The sequence below is a fragment of the Bos taurus genome, chromosome 24, assembly GCF_002263795.3.
Source record: "Bos taurus isolate L1 Dominette 01449 registration number 42190680 breed Hereford chromosome 24, ARS-UCD2.0, whole genome shotgun sequence".
In the NCBI taxonomy this organism is placed as follows: domain Eukaryota; kingdom Metazoa; phylum Chordata; class Mammalia; order Artiodactyla; family Bovidae; genus Bos; species Bos taurus.
In genome coordinates, this window is record NC_037351.1 from 49,056,760 (window position 1) to 49,077,172 (window position 20,413).

Here is a 20,413-nt window from a genome sequence, read left to right on the forward strand (position 1 = left end):
AATCTACTACCACTTCATACAGAGCCCACAGGAAAATGTTCAAATATGAAATCTTCACATATTTCAATTATAGACTGAAAGCATACTGAGAGTCACTTTACCCTCATAAAGACAGCCTCACTGAATATGGCAGCAATACCCATCTGATCATGGCAATATTGCAGTGAATTGGGATAAACAAAAAAATGCAGTATGCTACAATAACCCAACAATCCTAAAACGCCTCAGATGATTTGTTCAGTTGTTTGCAGACAGTCCTCTACGTTTGTCAATTTAACCTTCAAAGAATCCTTACCATTGTATATTTATCTATTCTTAAACAGTCTTTCACACAACTAAGTCAAATATTCATACACTGGCTAATCAATGAATATTTTCAGCTACCGTACAGTGAGGTTCCATTTTTTTCCATTCAATAGTATCTGTGCAATCATTTAATTGTATCATACCTTTATAAACTGTAAAAAGACACTGACAGAAAATATCAATGTCACTAAGACTTACAGTAGTGATAAGGAGTCTCAAACGAACCTAAAGCTAAGATGAAAATAAAATTACATATGCCAAAAACAGCAAGTCTCTAACCTTAAGAAGATGTCCACTGGACTTAAGCTGGTGGACAAACAGCAGCTCAGCTGCAAATGAAAAGAACAAAAGAGCATTATAATCTCCTGAACTGCTAAGCAAATAAAGGAAGAGGACAGTCTGTCAACACACAGAACCATCAACTACCCACCCTCACGGACGGCTCCTTCAGTGAGACAACCATCGTGATAAAGTGGCCATGACTGAGGAGTGTCATCTGCCCTGACTCAACATGAAGCCAGATGGGATGTACAACAAAACCATGGTTCTCAAGCATGGATGCGAGTGGGGAGTACAGGTCCAGCACGGGTGACCGAGAGTGTACACTGTATCTCTCAAGCACATCAGTCTTCTCAATGGTAAGTCATGAATAAATGCTTTTATATTAAAATAAAAATGATATTATATTAAACAAAGCACAACATTTCCCTAATTGTTCTCACATAACGCAAAACAAAGTTTTGGGTTTGCAGGTAATGGCTGGACTATGCTCTCAGGCTCAGTGGGGATAAACATTCACTCCATTATTGTTGACAGAACTTCCTGGAAAGGAATGCAATTCACTAACAGAACTACATTTGGCACAGTTGGGACCACAAAGACAAAGCCTAACATTAACAAAACTAACACATGCAAGGCACAATCCCCATTAAAAGCTCTAATCATTTAAACACCAGTATATATTTAACAAATATAGAAGGCTGATTATCAAAGTAGTAAATTAAATATATTAATGTATAAAGCCCTATGTGGGCAAGAAAGCCCAATGAAGGCAGACATGTTTTGAAAAAATGAACCCAAGAAACTCAGAAGCAAAAGTGCCTTTGCCTTGATAAAGAGAGAAGCAAACATGAAAGGTAGATGCAAAACTACATTCCTTCTATTTGCAGGGCAGCAAAGGAGACAGACAGAGAGAACAGAATTATAGACACAGGTGTGGGGGAGAAGGAGAGGGAAGGATGTAAGAGAGAGTTAACATGGAAACATACACATTACCGTATGTAAAACAGATAGCCGACGGGAATTTGCTGTGTGACTCAGGGAACTCAAACCAGGGCTCTGTAATAACCCAGAAGGGTGGGACAGCGAGGAAGGTGGGAGGCAGGTTCAAGAGGGAGGGGACACAGGTCTGCCTATGGCTGATTCCTGTTGACGTTTGGTAGAAACCCACACAATACTGTGGAGCTATTATCTTTCAATTAAATATAAAGTGTTAAAAACTACATTCCTTGTATTTCATTTGTTAATAATCTCATTATTTTCCAGATTGTAAGTTTTAATGCTAAGAAATGAAACACCAGCAGTTGATCCTGAAAATTATAGGCCCTCCTAACTTCTGGGGAAAAAGAAATTCTCACCAGTATCAGGAGAAAATGATAAACTCTTCCTATAACTTCAGAAAAAGACAATACACTTTGGCATCATAAAACTATCCTTTAAAATGTTATTTCTCAAAGAACAAAAGATTACTGTAGTCAAGAAGAATGAAAAATCTTATTTCCGATCTATTATTTTCTGTCTTCATATCAAATGTGGTTTTTTTGTAGCATTTATTATAACTTAGAATTATTTGTTACTTCTTTAAAAAAAAATAAAGCTTGAGCTTCCACCTTTTTTGTTTATATTTTACTGTGCTCTTAATGAGGTCCTGTCACATTCTTGCCATTGAATATTTGTATGTAGGTTGATGTGAAAGAATAAATGATGAATAAAAGCAAAATAAAATAAAATTGTTATTTCTGATCAAGGAGTCCCAAATATATCCAGACTTAGAGACTGTTATGTCCCACGAAAGTAACTTTTAACATTTATAAAGTCTGTAATTCTGATTGGTTGTCTCCCTTAATAGGACTAGCCTACTGTACATGCACACATGCTCAGTCACTCAGTCATGTCTGACTCCTTGCCACCCTCCTCCATGGACTGCAGCCCGCTAGGCTCCTCTGTCCATGAGAGTCTCCAGGCAAGAATACTGGAGCGGTTGCCATTTCCTCCTCCTGGGGATCTTCCTGACCCAGGCAACAAAACCTGCGTCTCCTGCCTTGGCAAGAGGATTCTTTACCACTATGCCACCTGGGAAGCCCAGTAATGGCATTTAAATTAACATTTGCTTCCTAAAAAAAGAAATATCTGTGATATATACAGAAGTCAAAATAAATAAAAGTCTCAATCCTACCAGCTCCCTTATTTAAAAAAAAAAAAAGAAAAAATCTATGAGTCTCAGCTAGCTTAAATTAATATAGGCAAAGAAATAGGAATGGTATCAGGTCATTTAAAAATGAAAATTATGAGGAAAAGTAGAATTTTCAAAATTGTATTTTTATTTTTCAAATTCTATCCTTATGTTACACATGCTACCCCCAGAACGTCATCTAAGGCAAGACTTACTGTAACTGCCAGGAGATTTTTCTTCATAAGTAAAATGAAGTTGTAACTCTTCCTCTGACATCTCACAAATGAACACTTTCAGCAAACAGCAAATAATAAACAAAGCATTGTGTGTCTGCCAGATGAAGATGTGGCTAGAAAGAACAAACCACACAAAAATCAGTGTTTAATCACGAGCACAATCCATTTATTTCTAGTCCATGATTTCTCATTTTGCTTGTAATATTAGAATAATGTCCATATCTTTCTTCATGGCCCATGATTTATGACACTGGGCCAATGACATCTACTACAGTTTACCTCATACTTTATTCTGTATTTTACACAGTGAGTCAATTTAGAAAAACTTTTTCCTTTAGGCATGACTGCTCTTTGTTCTTAACATTATAGTTGTCCCATATACAAGCAATTCAAACAAAACTAAACTAAAAACAGAAAAAATAAAAAATACAATAACAAAGAAAATGTATGCAAATACACAACCAAATTTTAAATGGGGCATCACCAGTTGTACAGTATTTGTATACCTGCTATTTGTATTAATAATCATGGACTCAGAACAATTTTAATTGAATTCAACATAAATTGTTTGGAAACAGGGAAATGAGCAATCTTTTAAGATACTATCATCCAAAAATAGTTTCAAAAAATTCTTGAGTGCATAAAAGGTGAACCTTCCACTATATAAATATAAAACCATAATGTCTAATCTGAAACTTCATTCATCTAATATGTAAGAAATAAAGGACACAAATGTAGAATGAAATAATACTCACACTAAGTCATTAAACTAATCCAGCAGTGAAAATAGGAAAAAATTAACTTTTTAATAATAGTTACACAATTAATCTTCTTAAAGAACATATTTATAAAGACTGTCTAAAATGCTAACTAAAATCAGATTCAAGAATTTATAATCTCACCCTAATGACTTGGACAGTTAATTAAAACTTCTTTTACTTTTTCCCTGAATAATGAGAATAATTCCTTTATAGCTTTCAAAAGACCATAACCTATTTCTACCAATAAGTGAATAATTGTCATACTGTTAAATATAAATTAAATTTAGAGAGAGCAGCCAGCTTACTTTTGACATTCTGCTGAAAGTTTTAGTTCTTTGGTTCTAGAAAGGAAGACCTTAATTAGTGCACCAAGGTTTCCTGTTCGAGGATTATTTTCAACTGCAAGAGAAGAAAAGGTTTTAAAAAGTTAAAGTTAAGGACTGAAATCAAAGTGGACATATCATAACATTTCTAAAACCAAATGTCAAATTGAAGTTGCTCAGGGACCAAGCTTATTGTCAATTTCAAATCTAATTGGGGGAATTAGCAATGAGAGAAATTGCTGCTTGGTCTTAATTCTAAACAGCAAAAAATTATTTACAAGTGATAATGATAGAAACTATAGGAGAAAAGTTATCTCATCTCAGAACTCAAAACTGTAAAGAAACGATGTACATGGGAATAAGTACACCATTAGAGCACACCTGTTTAGTATTCAATAACTGTCCAATTAGCCCAGGTCTATCTACTGGGTATGTGTTCTTGTCGCACACAGCTTGAGAGCAGACCCAAATAACTGCATAATCTTCTCATTATGATAAATGTGTAGCACCTTGCTAATCCAAGTGTGGTTCATGGACTAGCTGCAACAGCATTTACCTGGGAGCTTGTTGGAAGTGCAGAATCCCATGGCCACCCTACACTACTCAAGTTGACAGTGCTTCTCAAAGTTCAACATGCATTTAAATCACACAGCATTCTCATCAAAGTTTATATTCTGATTCCACATGTGTGGAGCGATTCTGCATCTGTGACAGTCTCCCAGGTGATGTCCACTGCTGCAGGGTGGAGAACTCCACTAATGAGTACCAAGGGGCAACTAAGTTAGGGAGGTTTTGTCCAGCTTTCATAATCCAGAATAGGCATGTGATTAGATATCATTAGAGTTTCACTCTGAATCAAAAATTTCCTACTTTTAAGCTCTGGGTTTAGCTTAAAAGTCCCGGAAGATTCCACATGCCTCAGAGCAATTCAGCCTGCACACTGCAGCTCCTGAGATGGCGTGCGGCAGGAAGGCAGAAAAGCATGTGGAACTAGACTACAGAAAGTGTTCAAAGCTCAACTCCACCACTTGACTATCTGTGTGACACCTGTCAACTTCTTTAACCTCTCTGTACCTCAGTTTCTTCACCTGTAAAATTCAGATAATGATAACACTTAATAGAAACTAATTTGACTCTAGAGCTTGAATCTGTTAACTAAAATGACTGTGTGAAAAAGGAATTCTCTGTGTCCACAGGAGTTCAAGCAAAGTCTAGGTAATACTCAGATAATGATAATAACCTCACTAAAATACCTATTCCCATTGGGAATACCCAATGGATGCCCAAGGTCCAGTAACCAATATACCGAAAACATAGAGGACAGAGACATGTTAACATCTATGAAGATGCAATCAACAAAATCTCACTGTGGAAAATTCTACTATCCACTTCCTTCAATAAGAAAAAATTGAGGGGGGGGAGGGAAAGACAAATTCAGGAGGAATTAGCTATGAAAAAGAATTGTAAAGACATATTAACTAATAAAAATGTGTGTACTTTATTTGGCTCCTGATTCAAACAAACCAAGACAAATAAAAATCTGAACAGTTACTGGATGTTTTATGATACTAAAAATTTGTTTTTAGTAGATAATGGTATTTTTTCCTTTAAAAACTCATTACTATGAGATACATACCACAATACCTATGGATGAAAAATATAATGCTTAAGGTTTGTGCCAAATTAATTATGTGAGGATATGTTTTTGGATTCATATACATTTTTTTAATTTGTGCACTTTTCTACACGTTTATATGTCAATAAATAAGTGAGAGATACAGATGATGCCTTCAAAGTGTGGTGCTGGAGAAGACTCATGAAAGTCCTCTGGACAGCAAGATCAAACCAGTCAATCTTAAGGGAGATCAACCCTGAATATTCATTGGAAGGACTGATGCTGAAGCTCCAGTATTTCAGTTATCTGATATGAACAGATGACTCACTGGAAAAGTCCCTGATGCTGGGAAAGATTAAGGGCATAAGGGGAAGAGGGCGTCAGAGGATGAGATGGTTGGATGGCATCACTGATGCAATGAACACAAACTTGGGCAAACTCCAGGAGATGGTGAGGGACAGGGAGGCCTGGCATGCTGCAGTCCACAGGTTGCAGAGTCGGACATGACTAGGCAACTGAACAACGGATGAAACAAGACTGGCCATGAGTTGAAAATGACTGGAATTGGGAGATGAACATATGGGAGGTCATTTTATTATTCTCTGTCTGCCTTTGTATGGGTGTGAATTTTTTTCAAAATAAGGAATTAAAACACCCATGAAGAAATACACAAAAATCAATGCTCAGGAAAAATGCTGAATGAGGACAGTCCTTTTCCACCCCAAAAAACAGGAAATCCTTTAACAAAATACAAATTCTATAGAACTGAACAAAAGTTTTATTTGTTGGATCATTAGCAGGCCTAACTGCTAAAAGTACTTTTGTCTACTCCAACCAGAACACTCAACACTAATCATCTCACCTGATACCTTGCTATACAGATTCAAAGGTAACAAATCCCAAAAAACAACTGGTAAGAAGTAAACAAGGTGAACACAGAGCAATCTTCACCTCCTTACATAAAACAACTGCCTTGGCTCTGACAGTACTATCCTAACAGGTAAGAACTAGGGGGAAACAAACAGGAATCCACTTAAAATTCACTATGAGGTAAAGAAATTTGTCTTGGACCCAGAGCGCCTCATGTGTAGATTCAGGGGATAAATAATAAAGATGAATACAAAAAGCCCAACAAAAATAATGGCCCCAAACATCCCCAAATTGATAAAAAACATTAATCTATGTATCTAAGTAAAACCCCAAATAGAATAAAGAATAAATTTCAAAATTTTGTCAAAGTTAAGGCAAAATCTTGACAGCAATTAACAACAACAAAAAAGACTTATTTACAAGAGAACAACAATACAATTAAACAGCAGACTTTCCATCTGAAAAGAGGCCAAAAGGCAATGGAATAACCTACTCATAGGGATGAGAGAAAATAAATGCCAACCAGGAACTCTGTATCTAGAAAAACTGTCCTTTAAAACGAAAGCAACAGAGAACAAGGAACATGACTTTACAGTGGAGAAAATGGACAAACACAACACTGGCCACATAGTCAAGGTCAACATCATCAGTGCAACTCATGCGTGCACCCCTGATATGATGTGTTGAGATCAGCACATCACCTCTGTGATGCCTACAAACCTGTAAGTCCCATCTAGCCACGAGAATAACATCAAACAAATAGAGGGACATTCTGGAAATACTCTACCAGAATTTCTCAAAACTCTTAAAAGTCATTAAAAACGAGGAAAGTCTGAGACCAGAGGAGGTTAAGCAGACTTGATGACTAAATGCAATGCAGCATCTTGAAAAAGAAAAAGGACATGTGGGAAAACTAGTGAAATATGAATAAAAGGTCAAGATTAGATAATAGTAATGTACCAATGTTAACTCTTTAGTTGGGACAAATATACCATATAAATGTAAGTTGTTGACAATAGAGGAAACTGATGAGGGTTATATGGGAACTCTCTACATGGTTTTGCAACTTTTCTATAAATCTAAAGCCATTCTAAAATTTAACTTTCATTTTAGAAATCTCAATAGATGGGTTTAACAGAAAAAAAGATTAGTAAACTAAGGACAGATTAATAGAAAATATCCTATGGAAGGTCAGAGAGAAAAAAAAAGTAAAATACAAAAAAAAAAAAAAAGAGCCTAACAAATATATGGGACATAGTGAAAATGTTAACAGAAGTATAACAGAGACCCTTGAAGGAGAGAAAAGACAGAACAAGACAGAAATAATGTATTAATATAAACCAACAATGGCTGAGAATTTTCCAAAATTGATGGAAGACATGAAACCACAGATCTAACAAGCAGGGAGGAGGGAGGAAAGAGGAAGGAAAAAGGTACAAAGGGAAGAAGGAAGGAAGGAAAGATACTCCTGAACACATTCTAAGATGCTGAAAACCAAAGGATTAAAAAAGAAAAATGCAAAAGTATCCAGAAGGAAAACCCCCCTTTTTTTTTTCCCCAAAAGAACAACACTAACACTGACAGCTTTAATCTCAACAAAATGAGAACAACCAGAAAAATAACAGAATGGTGTCCTTAAAGTATGGAAAGAATTTCCGCCAACCTAGAATTCTACACCCAGCACACCTATCTTCCAAAAGTAAAGGAAAAATGAAAACATTTTCAGACCAAAAAATAAAAGAGAATTGTCATATACCCACAAAACCCTCAAATAAATCTATACGGATTTATATCTATTGACATAAAAAGAAGCTCCTGAGTACTGCTAAGTGAAAATAACATATAAATAATATCACTTACATAAAACTGTGCATATAAATCAATACACACAGAATACTCTACTCTGCTAAGATTTTGATCTTATCACAAAAGATAGCAGTGATTTTTTTTTGCTATTCTCCAAAGTGGTTTTAAATACAGAATGACATACTTAAATATATAATATCAAGTGAAAAACACAGATTGAAATAGTGTATTTAATATGTATGCAAATGTTTATCCAAAGAAGAAATAACAGAAGGCAAAATATTAACAACAGCTTTAAAAAGGTTGTGGAATATGAACAAATACTGCCTTTTTTACATTTTAGTATGCTTTCCACATTGTATTAATAAGTATTATTCCCAATTTAAAAATGCTATTTTTGTAAAAACCCCAAGGTCACTTAAAAACTATATCATAATAACTGCATTGATATCATTGTTACACAAAATTAATTTTCAGCAAACTGTCACACAGGTTTTTGAAAGTCAGCTCTATTTAATACAAAATTCTCAAAATCTATGGTTATAACTGAAGAAAAAATTCAAGGCAACTATTATAATAACACCTCTATCATTACCAACATAATTTGTTTTTAAAAGCAAAAATATTTCATCAAAGACTGTTTTTGGCAGAGTAAGTTAAATGGGAGTTAGCTTACATGGAGCATATCCATAAGCTTGATTTAAAAACAAGCCTGTCATCACTCATTAAGCTCTTGTACACCACTTGTTTCACAGATATATTATCTCTAATTTTCAAAGCAACAATGAAATGTAACTATAATTATCCACATTTTTTTAAGGCATACATGTCTTTCCAATTGTTACCAATTTGAAAGTAAAGTATATGAGAAGTGAGGTCCAAAGAAGGTAAGATTTATTGACAGAAATAATGAATAATGACAAATGCTAGGCACTGTACTGGATATTTCATGTTATCTGACTTTTCCTCATGAAAATTCTGCAATTTAGATTAAGAAATTAAAGCTCAGCTAATAATTAAGTAGCAGAGCTATAATTAAGACCATAAAATAATTCCAGAGCTCAGGCACTTTACCATTAACACAAGGTTGTTATTACTAACTTGAGGAGCTTCCGAATATATTTTCCTATTAATGAGTAATAATTATTCTAGTTAACATAACCAACAACAGCATCTTTTGCAACTGGCAAAGGATGAGTGATCCTATATTCTCTAGGACCTATACGTGCAACTACAAAACACACAATATTTGGGGTTTCTCAGTATTTCAAAATTTGCAAAAAGAACAAGCTCTATGTCTTAGCAGAGTCCATTACCATGACTGCAAATTACGCAACCATGTGTCTCACTGCTGGTAACTGAATGGTACCCTCCAGTGGCATCAATGAGCACCAAGAATAATTAGTACTATTATAATTATCATCATCAAAAACATATCACTTCATTAATTCAATTCATATTGCAGTAACAAAATTTGTTAACAGAAATTTTAAAATAACTGCCTCACATTACACACACACATACACATACACACACACACACACACACACACACACACTCGTTTTTCCTCCTTACCTAAAGATCTGCAGACTGAAATGGTTGCCTCCTCTAGGAGCTTCAACTCAGTACTGGAGAAAGAGAAGAAAGGTAATTAATAACTATAATTAATAACTATATATATATATATAACTATATATAATTAATAACTATAACTAATAACTATAACACTAATCACGTTCCTAACTATAACACTAATCATAATCCACCTGCAATGCAGGAGACCCCAGTTCAATTCCTGGATCGGGAAGATCCCCTGGAGAAGGGAAAGGCTACCCACTCCAGTACTCTGGCCTGGAGAATTTCATGGATTGTATAGTCCATGGGGTCACAAAGTGTTGGACATGACTGAGCGACTTTTACTTTCAATCATGTTCATACTAACCAGTTAAAGGAATATATAAAAATAAACATAAGAAAAACTCAGAAGGAAAATACAGTGTACATTGGTAAATAATAACATCAGCAAAATAAAGCTTCTATTCTCAATGTAATTAAAAAATTTACTATAATTCTCAACATGAAACGCCTAAAAAAAAGCAATTGGGGTGCACTGCCTTTTAGGTACATAAGCAGAGAGGAGGGGTGGGACTGGAGGGACTTATAGAAAAATTCAAGAAAGGTATTTCCAAACGCAGAGCACAAGGCGGGAAACTCATGTGCCCAGCTTCAAGGGAAGTACTTATCATAGGATTAAACTTCTTTAGATAAATGCCATTATTTTTTATAATATTTTCAAACAGTTCAAAACAATGAAAAAGAAACAAAGCAAGAGACAAAACACATATATAAACTCCAATAATTTATAAATATATAGAAAAACGGAGGCAGATGCAAACTGACACAGAGACAGGAGGCATAGACAGAGACAGACATAAACCTCTTAGATTTAAAAAGTAGGGAAGCTTCATGACAGTGGATTCAGCAGTGGTTTCTTACATATGACACCAAAAACATACGCATCAAAAGAAAACAAATGGACCACACCAAAATTAAAAACTTTTGCATATCAAGGGATACTATCATCAGAGTGAAAAGTCAACCCAACCAAATGAGAGAAAATATTTGCAAATCATATAGCTGATAAGGCATTAATATCCAAAATATATTTTTAAAAAACTCTGACTCAACAACAACAACAACAAAAAAGCAATTTAAATATCTGCAAAGGATTCAGATTTTGCAACTTTATGTTTCCAAAGACATAAAAATAGCCAACAAGTATAAGAAAAGAGATGTTCAATATCACTAGTCATTTAGAGAAATGCGGATCAAAACCACAATTATTACTACTTCACATCCATTTTTTTTTAAAGAGAAGGAAAAGAAAATGAAAAAAAGTGTTGGAGGGTATGTAGAGAAGCTGGGAGCCTTGTGTACTGCTGATGGTTATGCAAAATGGAGCAAGTACTGTGAAAAACAGTATGCCCATTTTTCAAAAAATCAAAAACAGAACTACCATATGATCCAGCAGTTCCACTTCTGGGTATACATACACCCAAAAGGATTAAAGGCGCAGAGTCGGAGAGATATTGTACACTGATACACAGCAGCACTACTCACGACAGCCAAAAGGTAGAAGCAACAAAACGTCCACCAAAGGATGAATGCTGGCACAAACTTCGGCCTTAAAAAGGAAAATCCTGACACACGCTACAACATGGATGTACACTGAAGACATTACGGTAAGTGAAATAAGCCAGTCACAAAAAGACAAATATTGTATGACTCCACATATATAAGGTTCCTAGAGTAGGCAGCCCATAGAGACGAAGTAGAAAGGTGGTTGCTGCTGGCATGTTTGGGAACAGTGAGGTGGGGAGCAGGGAGATGGCAAGCTAGTATGTGGTGAGTATGGAGTTTCAGTTGGGGAAGATGAAAAAGTTCCCAAGATGGATAGTGGAGATAATTAAACAGCAATGTGAATGTACATATATCACAGAAGTGAACACTTAGAAATGGTTAAAATGATACATTTTACATTATATGTATTCTGCCACAATTAAAACAAAGTGCATTCCAATTCAACGGCTTACTAGCTGTGTAAACTTGGGATGATTTAACTTTTAGCTTTCTCATACATAAAACAGAAATTATTAAAAAAAAAAAAAAGTACCTGCTTCAAAAGGTGTTGTTATTATTAAATTATGTAATATAGCACTTAGAACAGTGCCTGGCATAAAGTAAAACCTCAATGATAGCTACTACTGATGCCAAAATGCAGTACTTTTTTCCCTGTTAATAAATAAAAATAATGCTTTCCGCTTGTGTAACATAAAAACTGAAGTTTTTCAAAGCCCTTTCAAATTTATTAGCATATGAAAACCTTTTCTAATGAGCAGGACAGTTAAAAACCCTATTTTAATAGATAAGCAAACAGAGGCTTCCAAGGAGTTTAAGTAACATTCCAGGAATCAGTAGTCTAGGAAGAACAAGAACCAGCCTTTAACAGCGTGGTAACTGGTTTGAAAATGTTGTTCTTTTCTGCCAATACCCATGGCACACGGCAAATCCTCCACATGGGCAACTCTTTCAGGGCGAGCTGAAAAATCCCTACCTCCCAGGGTGCTCTGTTGTTGCTGCTGAAGCATATTTTGAAAAGAACAATCCGTAAGTACGGACGCCTTTGACAAGAAAATTTTAGAGAAACTATGAAAGAAAATGGATTACTTTAACGGTTTCTGTAACTATGCTGTCCAATATGGTAACCACTAGTTACACGTAGTAACTGACCACTTGAAATGTGACCAGTCCAAACCGAGATGCACTGGAATACACAATACATACCAGATTTCAAAGACTGTTAAAAAAACAGAAAATACTTCATTATTAGTCCTTATGTTCATGAAATTGTAACTCTGGGGATATGTTGAGCCAAATAAAATATACTTTCAAAATGAATTCCACCTGTTTCATTTTACATTTTTAATGTGGCTACTAGAAAACTTCACATACATGTCAGTCTAACCTTTTATATCTATTAAAGCTACTCCAGAACTTGTCTCCCAGCAACTGAAGTCAGCATCATGCATAAGAAGTGTTGTTCAGTTCAGTTCAGTCACTCAGTCGTGTCTGACTCTTTGCGACCCCATGAATCACAGCATGCCAGGCCTCCCTGTCCATCACCAACTCCTGGAGTTCACCCAGACTCACGTCCATCGAGTCAGTGATGCCATCCAGCCATCTCATCCTCTGTCGTCCCCTTCTCCTCCTGCCCCCAATCCCTCCCAGCATCAGAGTCTTTTCCAATGAGTCAACTCTTCGCATGAGGTGGCCAGAGTACTGGAGTTTCAGCTTTAGCATCATTCCTTCCAAAGAAATCCCAGGGCTGATCTCCTTCACAATGGACTGGTTGGATCTCCTTGCAGTCCAAGGGACTCTCAAGAGTCTTCTCCAACACCACAGTTCAAAAGCATCAATTCTTCAGTGCTCAGCCTTCTTCACAGTCCAACTCTCACATCCATACATGACCACAGAAAAAACCATAGCCTTGACTAGACGGACCTTTGTTGGCAAAGTAATGTCTCTGCTTTTGAATATGCTATCTAGGTTGGTCATAACGTTCCTTCCAAAGAGTAAGAGTCTTTTAATTTCATGGCTGCAGTCACCATCTGCAGTGATTTTGGAGCCCCCAAAAAATAAAGTCTGACACTGTTTCCACTGTTTCCCCATCATACACACAAAGCTAGAACTAACTACTTCAGTGAATATGCTATTACCTTAAGAATCTCAAGAAAAGAAAATGAAGTCGCTCAGTAGTGTCTGACTCTTTGCGACCCCGTGGACTGTAACCCACCAGGCTCCTCCATCCGTGGGGTTCTCCAGGCAAGAATACTGGAGTGGGTTGCCATTTCCTTCTCCAGGGGATCTTCCCAACCCAGGGATCAAACCTGGGTCTCCTGCATTGCAGGTAGACACTTTACCCTCTGAGCCACCAGGGAAGCCCCAAATTATATTCATATTCAAAGATAAATATTTTTTCAAAGTAAATCTTTAAAGTTTCTTCTAAGATTGAAAAACTCTTAGCCAAAATTACCTAGAAATGATTGTACAGTCCAACTGTTCATATGTCCCTGGTCTTTATCCCTGCATTAGGTATTTCTGGAGTATCTGCCCACCACACATTATCTGTCTGCTGTCGTCCCTTCCCTTTCTTCTACAGTCCCACCAACTTACTCCTCAGGGGTGAGCAGAGGCAGATAGGCTTGTTCAGCCTGACCCCACTTCCCAGCCACAGCTGACTGGATCAGAGTCTAAGCTATGCCAGAGTCTTAGGGAATTTGGAATTGAGATGGAAAGATGGGTTATCCACATGGCTGGAAATGGGCTGCCAAGCTGAGGGTTACAGGAAGCCATCCTCTATCCATGGAGTGGCAGAGATAAACAAAAAGGACACTCAGGATTCTAATTCTTAGGACCAGCTCTTCCTAAAGCCTAGCTGTGTTTCTGGGATTCTACGAGACAGTCCTGTCTCTTCATCACATAAGCCCCTTCCTTTTACTGACATATGCTAAATCAAATTGATTTCTGCTAATAAGCAAAAGACTTCTAATTAACACATCACTGTGGTCAGATTTAATAATACACATTAGTAGTTGGCAACAAGTAGGAACTATGAATTACTCAGTTTATGGGTTACTTGGGCAAAAAATAAAAATAAAGAGGTATAAAATGCATAAGATTGTAAAGAGTTTTATGAGGTTAATAACTAGACCACATGTATAAAATCTGTTTCACTGGTATGTCTACTTTCTTCAGTCAGTAACACTCTCTTAAAACCAGCTGGAACCAAGAGCTTCAATTATACACATGTGGCTATAACCTTCAAAAGCTTCAGAATTTACTTGTTCAACAAACACTGCCTGGGTGCCCAGGACATGCCGGGCTCTGTGAAATATGCTGTCTCTGCCTCCAGGCTACATACTGGAGTGAAGAACCAGACTCTGGTGCAGGGAAAGTACAGAGATCAAACCCAGCCCTATGCATGAGCTTCCGGGAGGTGCACCCAACCCACCCTATGAGCAGTTAAGAAAGGCATCCCGGAAGAAGTAACTGTCCCGAAGGAGGAAGAGAAGGCAGCTGGGCAGACAAAAAGGGAAGACTTTCAAGACACAAGGAATGTGTATGCAAAGGCATGGCAGTCACAGACAGCCTGGCAGATTTAGGGAAGCAGAGGTTAGTCAACACTGGAGAACAGTAAACTAACTACAAGTCTGGAGAAATATACCAGATGGCTGGAGTACAGAGTTCAGTTTCTCAACTTACACTCAACAGAAAGGTACTGAGTGTTCACAAAACAAAAACCAAAACAAGGTTCTGGTTTCTTTTGAATACAGTATTAGCCTGAAAAAAGAATTAATTCCAACATGTATCAGTGAGGATGGTTTGGACACCATTTCCTTCAGGGAACCACCTCTGATTACCTAAGCCCTGGCAAGAAGCCTGGTTTCTATCCCAAAAGTACTCAATCATGAAACTGAGCACCCTGTAGCAAGACAAACCAGTTATCTATGTCCCCCACTAGACAGGGGGCTCCTGGCTCATCAACACAGTCCCAGCCTAGTACAAATGAGGCACTTAATAAAAATGCACCAAATCAATGAATGCCTTTTGTCAGGCACTTAAGAGGACAAAATTAATTCCTTTCCCGTCCCTCAGGAAACACTTCACATTCTCTAGATTTCAAGGCAATGTCCACCCCCAAGTTTAATTTTTTATTAAAATATTTTTAAAGACACCTTTGTTATTGTTGTTCAGACACTAACTCAGGTCCAATCTTTGCGACTCCACGGATTGCAGCATGCCAGGCTGCCCTGTCCTTCACTATCTCCCAGATTTGCTCAAACTCATGTACACTGAGTTGGTGATGCCATTCTATCATCTCATCCTGTTGTCTTTTCTCCTCCTGCCTTCAGTCTTTCCCACCATCATGGTCTTTTCTGATGAGGTGGCTGTTTCCACCAGGTGGCCAAAGTACTGGAGCTTCAGCTTCAGCATCAGTCCTTCCAATGACTATTCAGGGTTGATTTCCTTTAGGATTGACTGGTTTGGTCAATCTACCTTGCAGTGGTAGAGACCCTCAAGAGTCTTCTCCAGCACAATTCAAAACCAGATTTGTTTCCAAATGTAAAATAATATATCTGGTCACTCAGGGAACTATCCCACCTTTGTTGGAAAGCTCTGTCTGGTGGTGAGCCGGCCAGCACTGCCATTCTGCGATTAGGCTCCTAGGGCCTGGGTCCCCTACAGATGGCCACGATCCAACACAGCTTATACCCAGCCACCACATCTCCTCAAAAAGCACCACCACAGGTCACAGCGTCTTGAATGTCCAGACTATAAGCTCCGTGAGAAGAGGGAAAGTGTCTTCTTCACCCATGCCTTCCCCCACCACGCCTGATACAGTGGCTCAGCCAGAACAAAAACACATGACAGTTACCTATGAAATTAAGGATTTACAGAGCTCTGTTTGTTGCATTTTCTGCACTCTGAAGTGTTATTTCTACAAAGGAAATCAGCCAGGGACGCCCTTGCCAAAAGCAACACACTGACTGTTATAATAGAATTCCTTTCCTCCTATCCTCCAATTTTCTAAACTTCTTGGAACATTTTAAGAATAATCTTCTTTCCCATTTGCTTGATTTAGAGCTAAAAAGGGGTGGTAAGCAACTGGGGTGGTTGGTAACTGCTGCCGCGTGTTACAGGCATCTATGCACAGTACCGTTGAATTAAACAAATGAGCTCAGATGTTCTGGCAGCAGGCAACTAACAAATCATCATTTGCAGTAAATAAAAGTAAAACTCAACTGAAAAATATGCCTGTTTCCAAGACAATTACAATTAGAAACTGAATACTGTTTCTGAAAGCAACAATGCTTCTGGGGCACCAGAAGCATACAACAGGGGGGCAAAGAAGCAGCAGTTGAATATTCACACCAATACAGATTAAATAAATTAACATCGCAGACGTCTTCAAACTTCCTGTATACATTAACTCCACAACCAGGTCCATCTGAAACGTCATTAATGGGAGATTAGGAATAAATACTGAAAACTAGTCACCTCAAGCAAACATTTGCTAAGGGAACTAAACTCTAGATAAACAATCTTATTGATCTAAGGATCAGGTGTGGCTCTGTCCAAAGCAATCCCTGTATGCGAGAGCAGACCAGGCTCCTCCTTCTCAGAGCGCTATCACTCCAGCAGCAACAAAACCAGATGGATGCACAGAACAGGAATCTCAGTTTTACAGGTGACATCCCCGTGGACAACAGGACCGATGGAGCTGAAGAGCCACGCTCGAGAATCTGTCATGCACATGGGAGTGTCTGAAACTGGTCTAGGGCTTTGTCCAGTTTTAAGAATCTCCACTGGCTTTCCTGAAGATAATTCAGTGAGGGAATGGTTATCAAGATTTTCACAACTTCAGGAAAGTTCTTTAAACATTACCACAGCCATTTCTGGGCTGTATCCTAAGTCTATCCCCTTCTCTGCTCTGATTTCATGAAGAGACTATCCCTCGGGAGAGAACTGTCATCAACACCAACCTCTCATTCTCTACCCACTCCAGTGAGAGTTTCCACAACAAAAGGCCCCACTGAGTATCAGTAACACGGCTGGACGACTTCTAAGTTATGTCTCAAATAATCAATGTCATCTCCGCCACCTCTGCTGAGTGTACCAACATTCACCATGAGAAAGCCATGAGAAAGTAAGTGGGGAGAATAGGTAGCAGCGAAGCCCTGCAAGGTAAAAAAAAAAAAAAAAGCAAAAGAGAGAAGAACTTTAATACCACCTTAAGGAGTTTGGATTTTATCCTACATAAACTAGGAAACCAATAAACAGACACTCAAAAATATACACTAACAGAACTCTTAATAGCACCAGCAAGGTGCTTCAGGTATACGATGGTTAAATGTCTTCAATCATCCTCAGATTTTTAGCAAAAGACAAAAGATAATGTGACCAGCAACAACAACAATAATAGTGCCCCCAGAGGTGCCTACAACAAAGCCTAACCGTGCGCTCACCCAGCAACCACTCTAACTGACCAGTGTTGCCCACTGTTGGGCCAGTAAGCTTGGATAAACCACTAACTGGTACTAGAGCAGAACTCAGTCAAGTACATTATCTTTAAAAATTCTAGTTGAATTCCACTAAAATAATACACCAAATTGGAACACTAGGAAGAAATAGCAACGGAAATAATATGGATGACTCTACAGCCACTAGATTTACAGGCTGGTCACTTTCAATTCTTGTACCCCAAGTGTGCTACCTCTCAATTTAACCATTACCATCAATTAACAAACTCATTCTGGCATAAGATTTCCAACCATTCCCATTACTGAAGACAACGTATGCCCCCATATATGAAAAATTCCAAAGCCACATATTTCAATTCCAGCTTCCTCATTCCAATTGGTAGGACTGGCCAAGATACTCAGTTTCCTCACGTGTAAATGAAGGTAAGAATGAGACTATCTGATAGGATAGCTCTGAGGGCTACATTATAATGTACTTGGAAAGTACAGGTTTTTGTGTGAACGTAAGTTTTTATTTTTTTGAGATAAATGCTTAAGAGTGCAATTCACACTACACAGAAAGTACTCAGCACTCAGCTCCACATACGCAACAACAAATGGAAACAAATCCATGAATGTTAAACTGTCAACTTTGCATTTATTTATTCCTTAATGCATCTTATAAGTAATCTACCAATCTTCACCTTTCTCCTCTCTACAGGGCAGAGGGGAAGTAGACAGCATAATGTAGTAATTTTTGAAGTAGTTCTACATTTTGAAATAGCATCAAAACAGCTATGTCAAACAATGGCAGATGATCTGCTTTGATTTTATTTCCAGTAATATGTTATTACAGTAGAATCACAACCCCAGTGGATTACAAAGGAAATCAATATTCCTTATTCACCTAGCAAAACTTCTCAGTATTAAATGATGTTTAATAAGTGGCAGAAAAGAAACTTAAATCAAGGCAATTTTTCTTTTTTAAAAAGGAAATTGATTTTTATTTGTTACTGCAAAAACCAACTATGCTAAAACCACCATGAGGTAACGCTAAACACCTATCAGAGCTGTTAAAATAATAAACAAGAGTGATAGCATCAAATGCAGGCAAGGATTTAGAGAAACCGGATATTACATACATTACTCAGAGAATGTAAAATGATACAGCCACTCTGGACAACAGTTTTGGCAGTCTTGTATAAAACTAAATGTTTACCACATAACCCGGTAATTGTACTCTTAAGTATTTATCTCAAAGAAATAAAAACTTACGTTCACACAAAAACCTGTACAAAAACCTGGACACAAATGTTCATGAAGATTTATTCATAAAAACCAAAAACTGGAAACAATCCAGATGTCCTTCAATAGGTCACTGTTTAAACAAACTATAGTATATACACAGCAGAATACTACTCAGCAAAAAAAAAAAAAAAGGAGTAAACTATGATATACACAACAACTTGAAGAGAACTCAAGGATACATGCTGAGTGAAGAGCCAATCTCAAAATGTTACATAGTGTATGATTCTAAATAACCTTCCTGAAATAAAAAAAATCATAGAGACAGAAAACTGATTAGTGGCTGCCAGGGTTTAGAGATGGGGAAGGTAGAAACAACGGATGAACCTATTTTCTAGGGCAGGAGTAGAGGTAGAGAATGGCCATGCAGACAAAGGGCTGGGGAAAGGGAGAGTGGGATGAATTGGGAGTTGGGGCCGACATACATATACTACCACGTGTAAAACAGCTAGTGGGAACCTGCTGTAAGGCAAAGGAGCTCAGCTCGGCATTCTGCAGTGACCTACAGGGGTGGGATGGGGGTCCCATCAAGAGGGGTGGGATGAGGGTGTTTAGAGGGAGGTCCAAGAGGGAGGGGATATATGTATACATACATAAGTGAATACAATGATTCACTTCATTGTACAGCACAACATTGCAAGCATTATATTCCAATAAAACAAAAATGGGTGTGGCTATGAAGGGAAAGCACAGGGGAGCCCTGCCAGGATGAAACAGTGATGCATCTAGGTGTGGTGGTGTTTAACGTGAAACAACTGTCCAGAGCTCCGCATGGCTTCCCGCGTGGCTCGGTAGTAAAGAATCTGCCTGCCAAGCAGGAGACACAGGTTCCATCCCTGGGTTGGGAAGATCCCCTGGAGAAGGAAATGGCAACCCACTCCAGTATTCCTGTCTGGGAAACTTCATGAACAGAGGAGCCTGGCAGGCTACAGTCCATGGAGTTACAAAAGAGTCGGACACCACTTAGTGATTAAACAACCACTACATGCAGACGCAAATGAGCCCACTAACTGCCGAGCTCTCAATAATCTTTGAGGCTTATACCGATGTCAGTTTCCTGGTTTGGGTCCTGAACTAGAGTTACAAAAGATGATATACCACTGGGGGAAACAGGGAAGGATGCAAGAAATCTCTCTGTACTTTTTTTTTTTTTTTGCA

General features: G+C 37.8%; 1 protein-coding gene across 7 annotated transcripts in view; it reads right to left on the reverse strand.

Moving 5' to 3' along the window:
- The window catches only part of DYM (dymeclin), a 400,521-nt gene that overhangs the window by 334,223 nt on the left and 45,885 nt on the right, over window positions 1–20,413 (reverse strand). For all 7 annotated transcript variants that reach the window (XM_005224266.5, XM_059880986.1, XM_024984401.2 and 4 more), the window contains 3 exons: window positions 9,945–9,997; window positions 4,061–4,154; window positions 2,974–3,107 (listed from right to left, as the gene is read on the reverse strand). In XM_005224266.5, coding sequence (XP_005224323.1) covers window positions 2,974–3,107; window positions 4,061–4,154; window positions 9,945–9,997 — 281 coding nt within the window. The remainder of the gene's footprint in view (window positions 1–2,973; window positions 3,108–4,060; window positions 4,155–9,944; window positions 9,998–20,413) is intronic.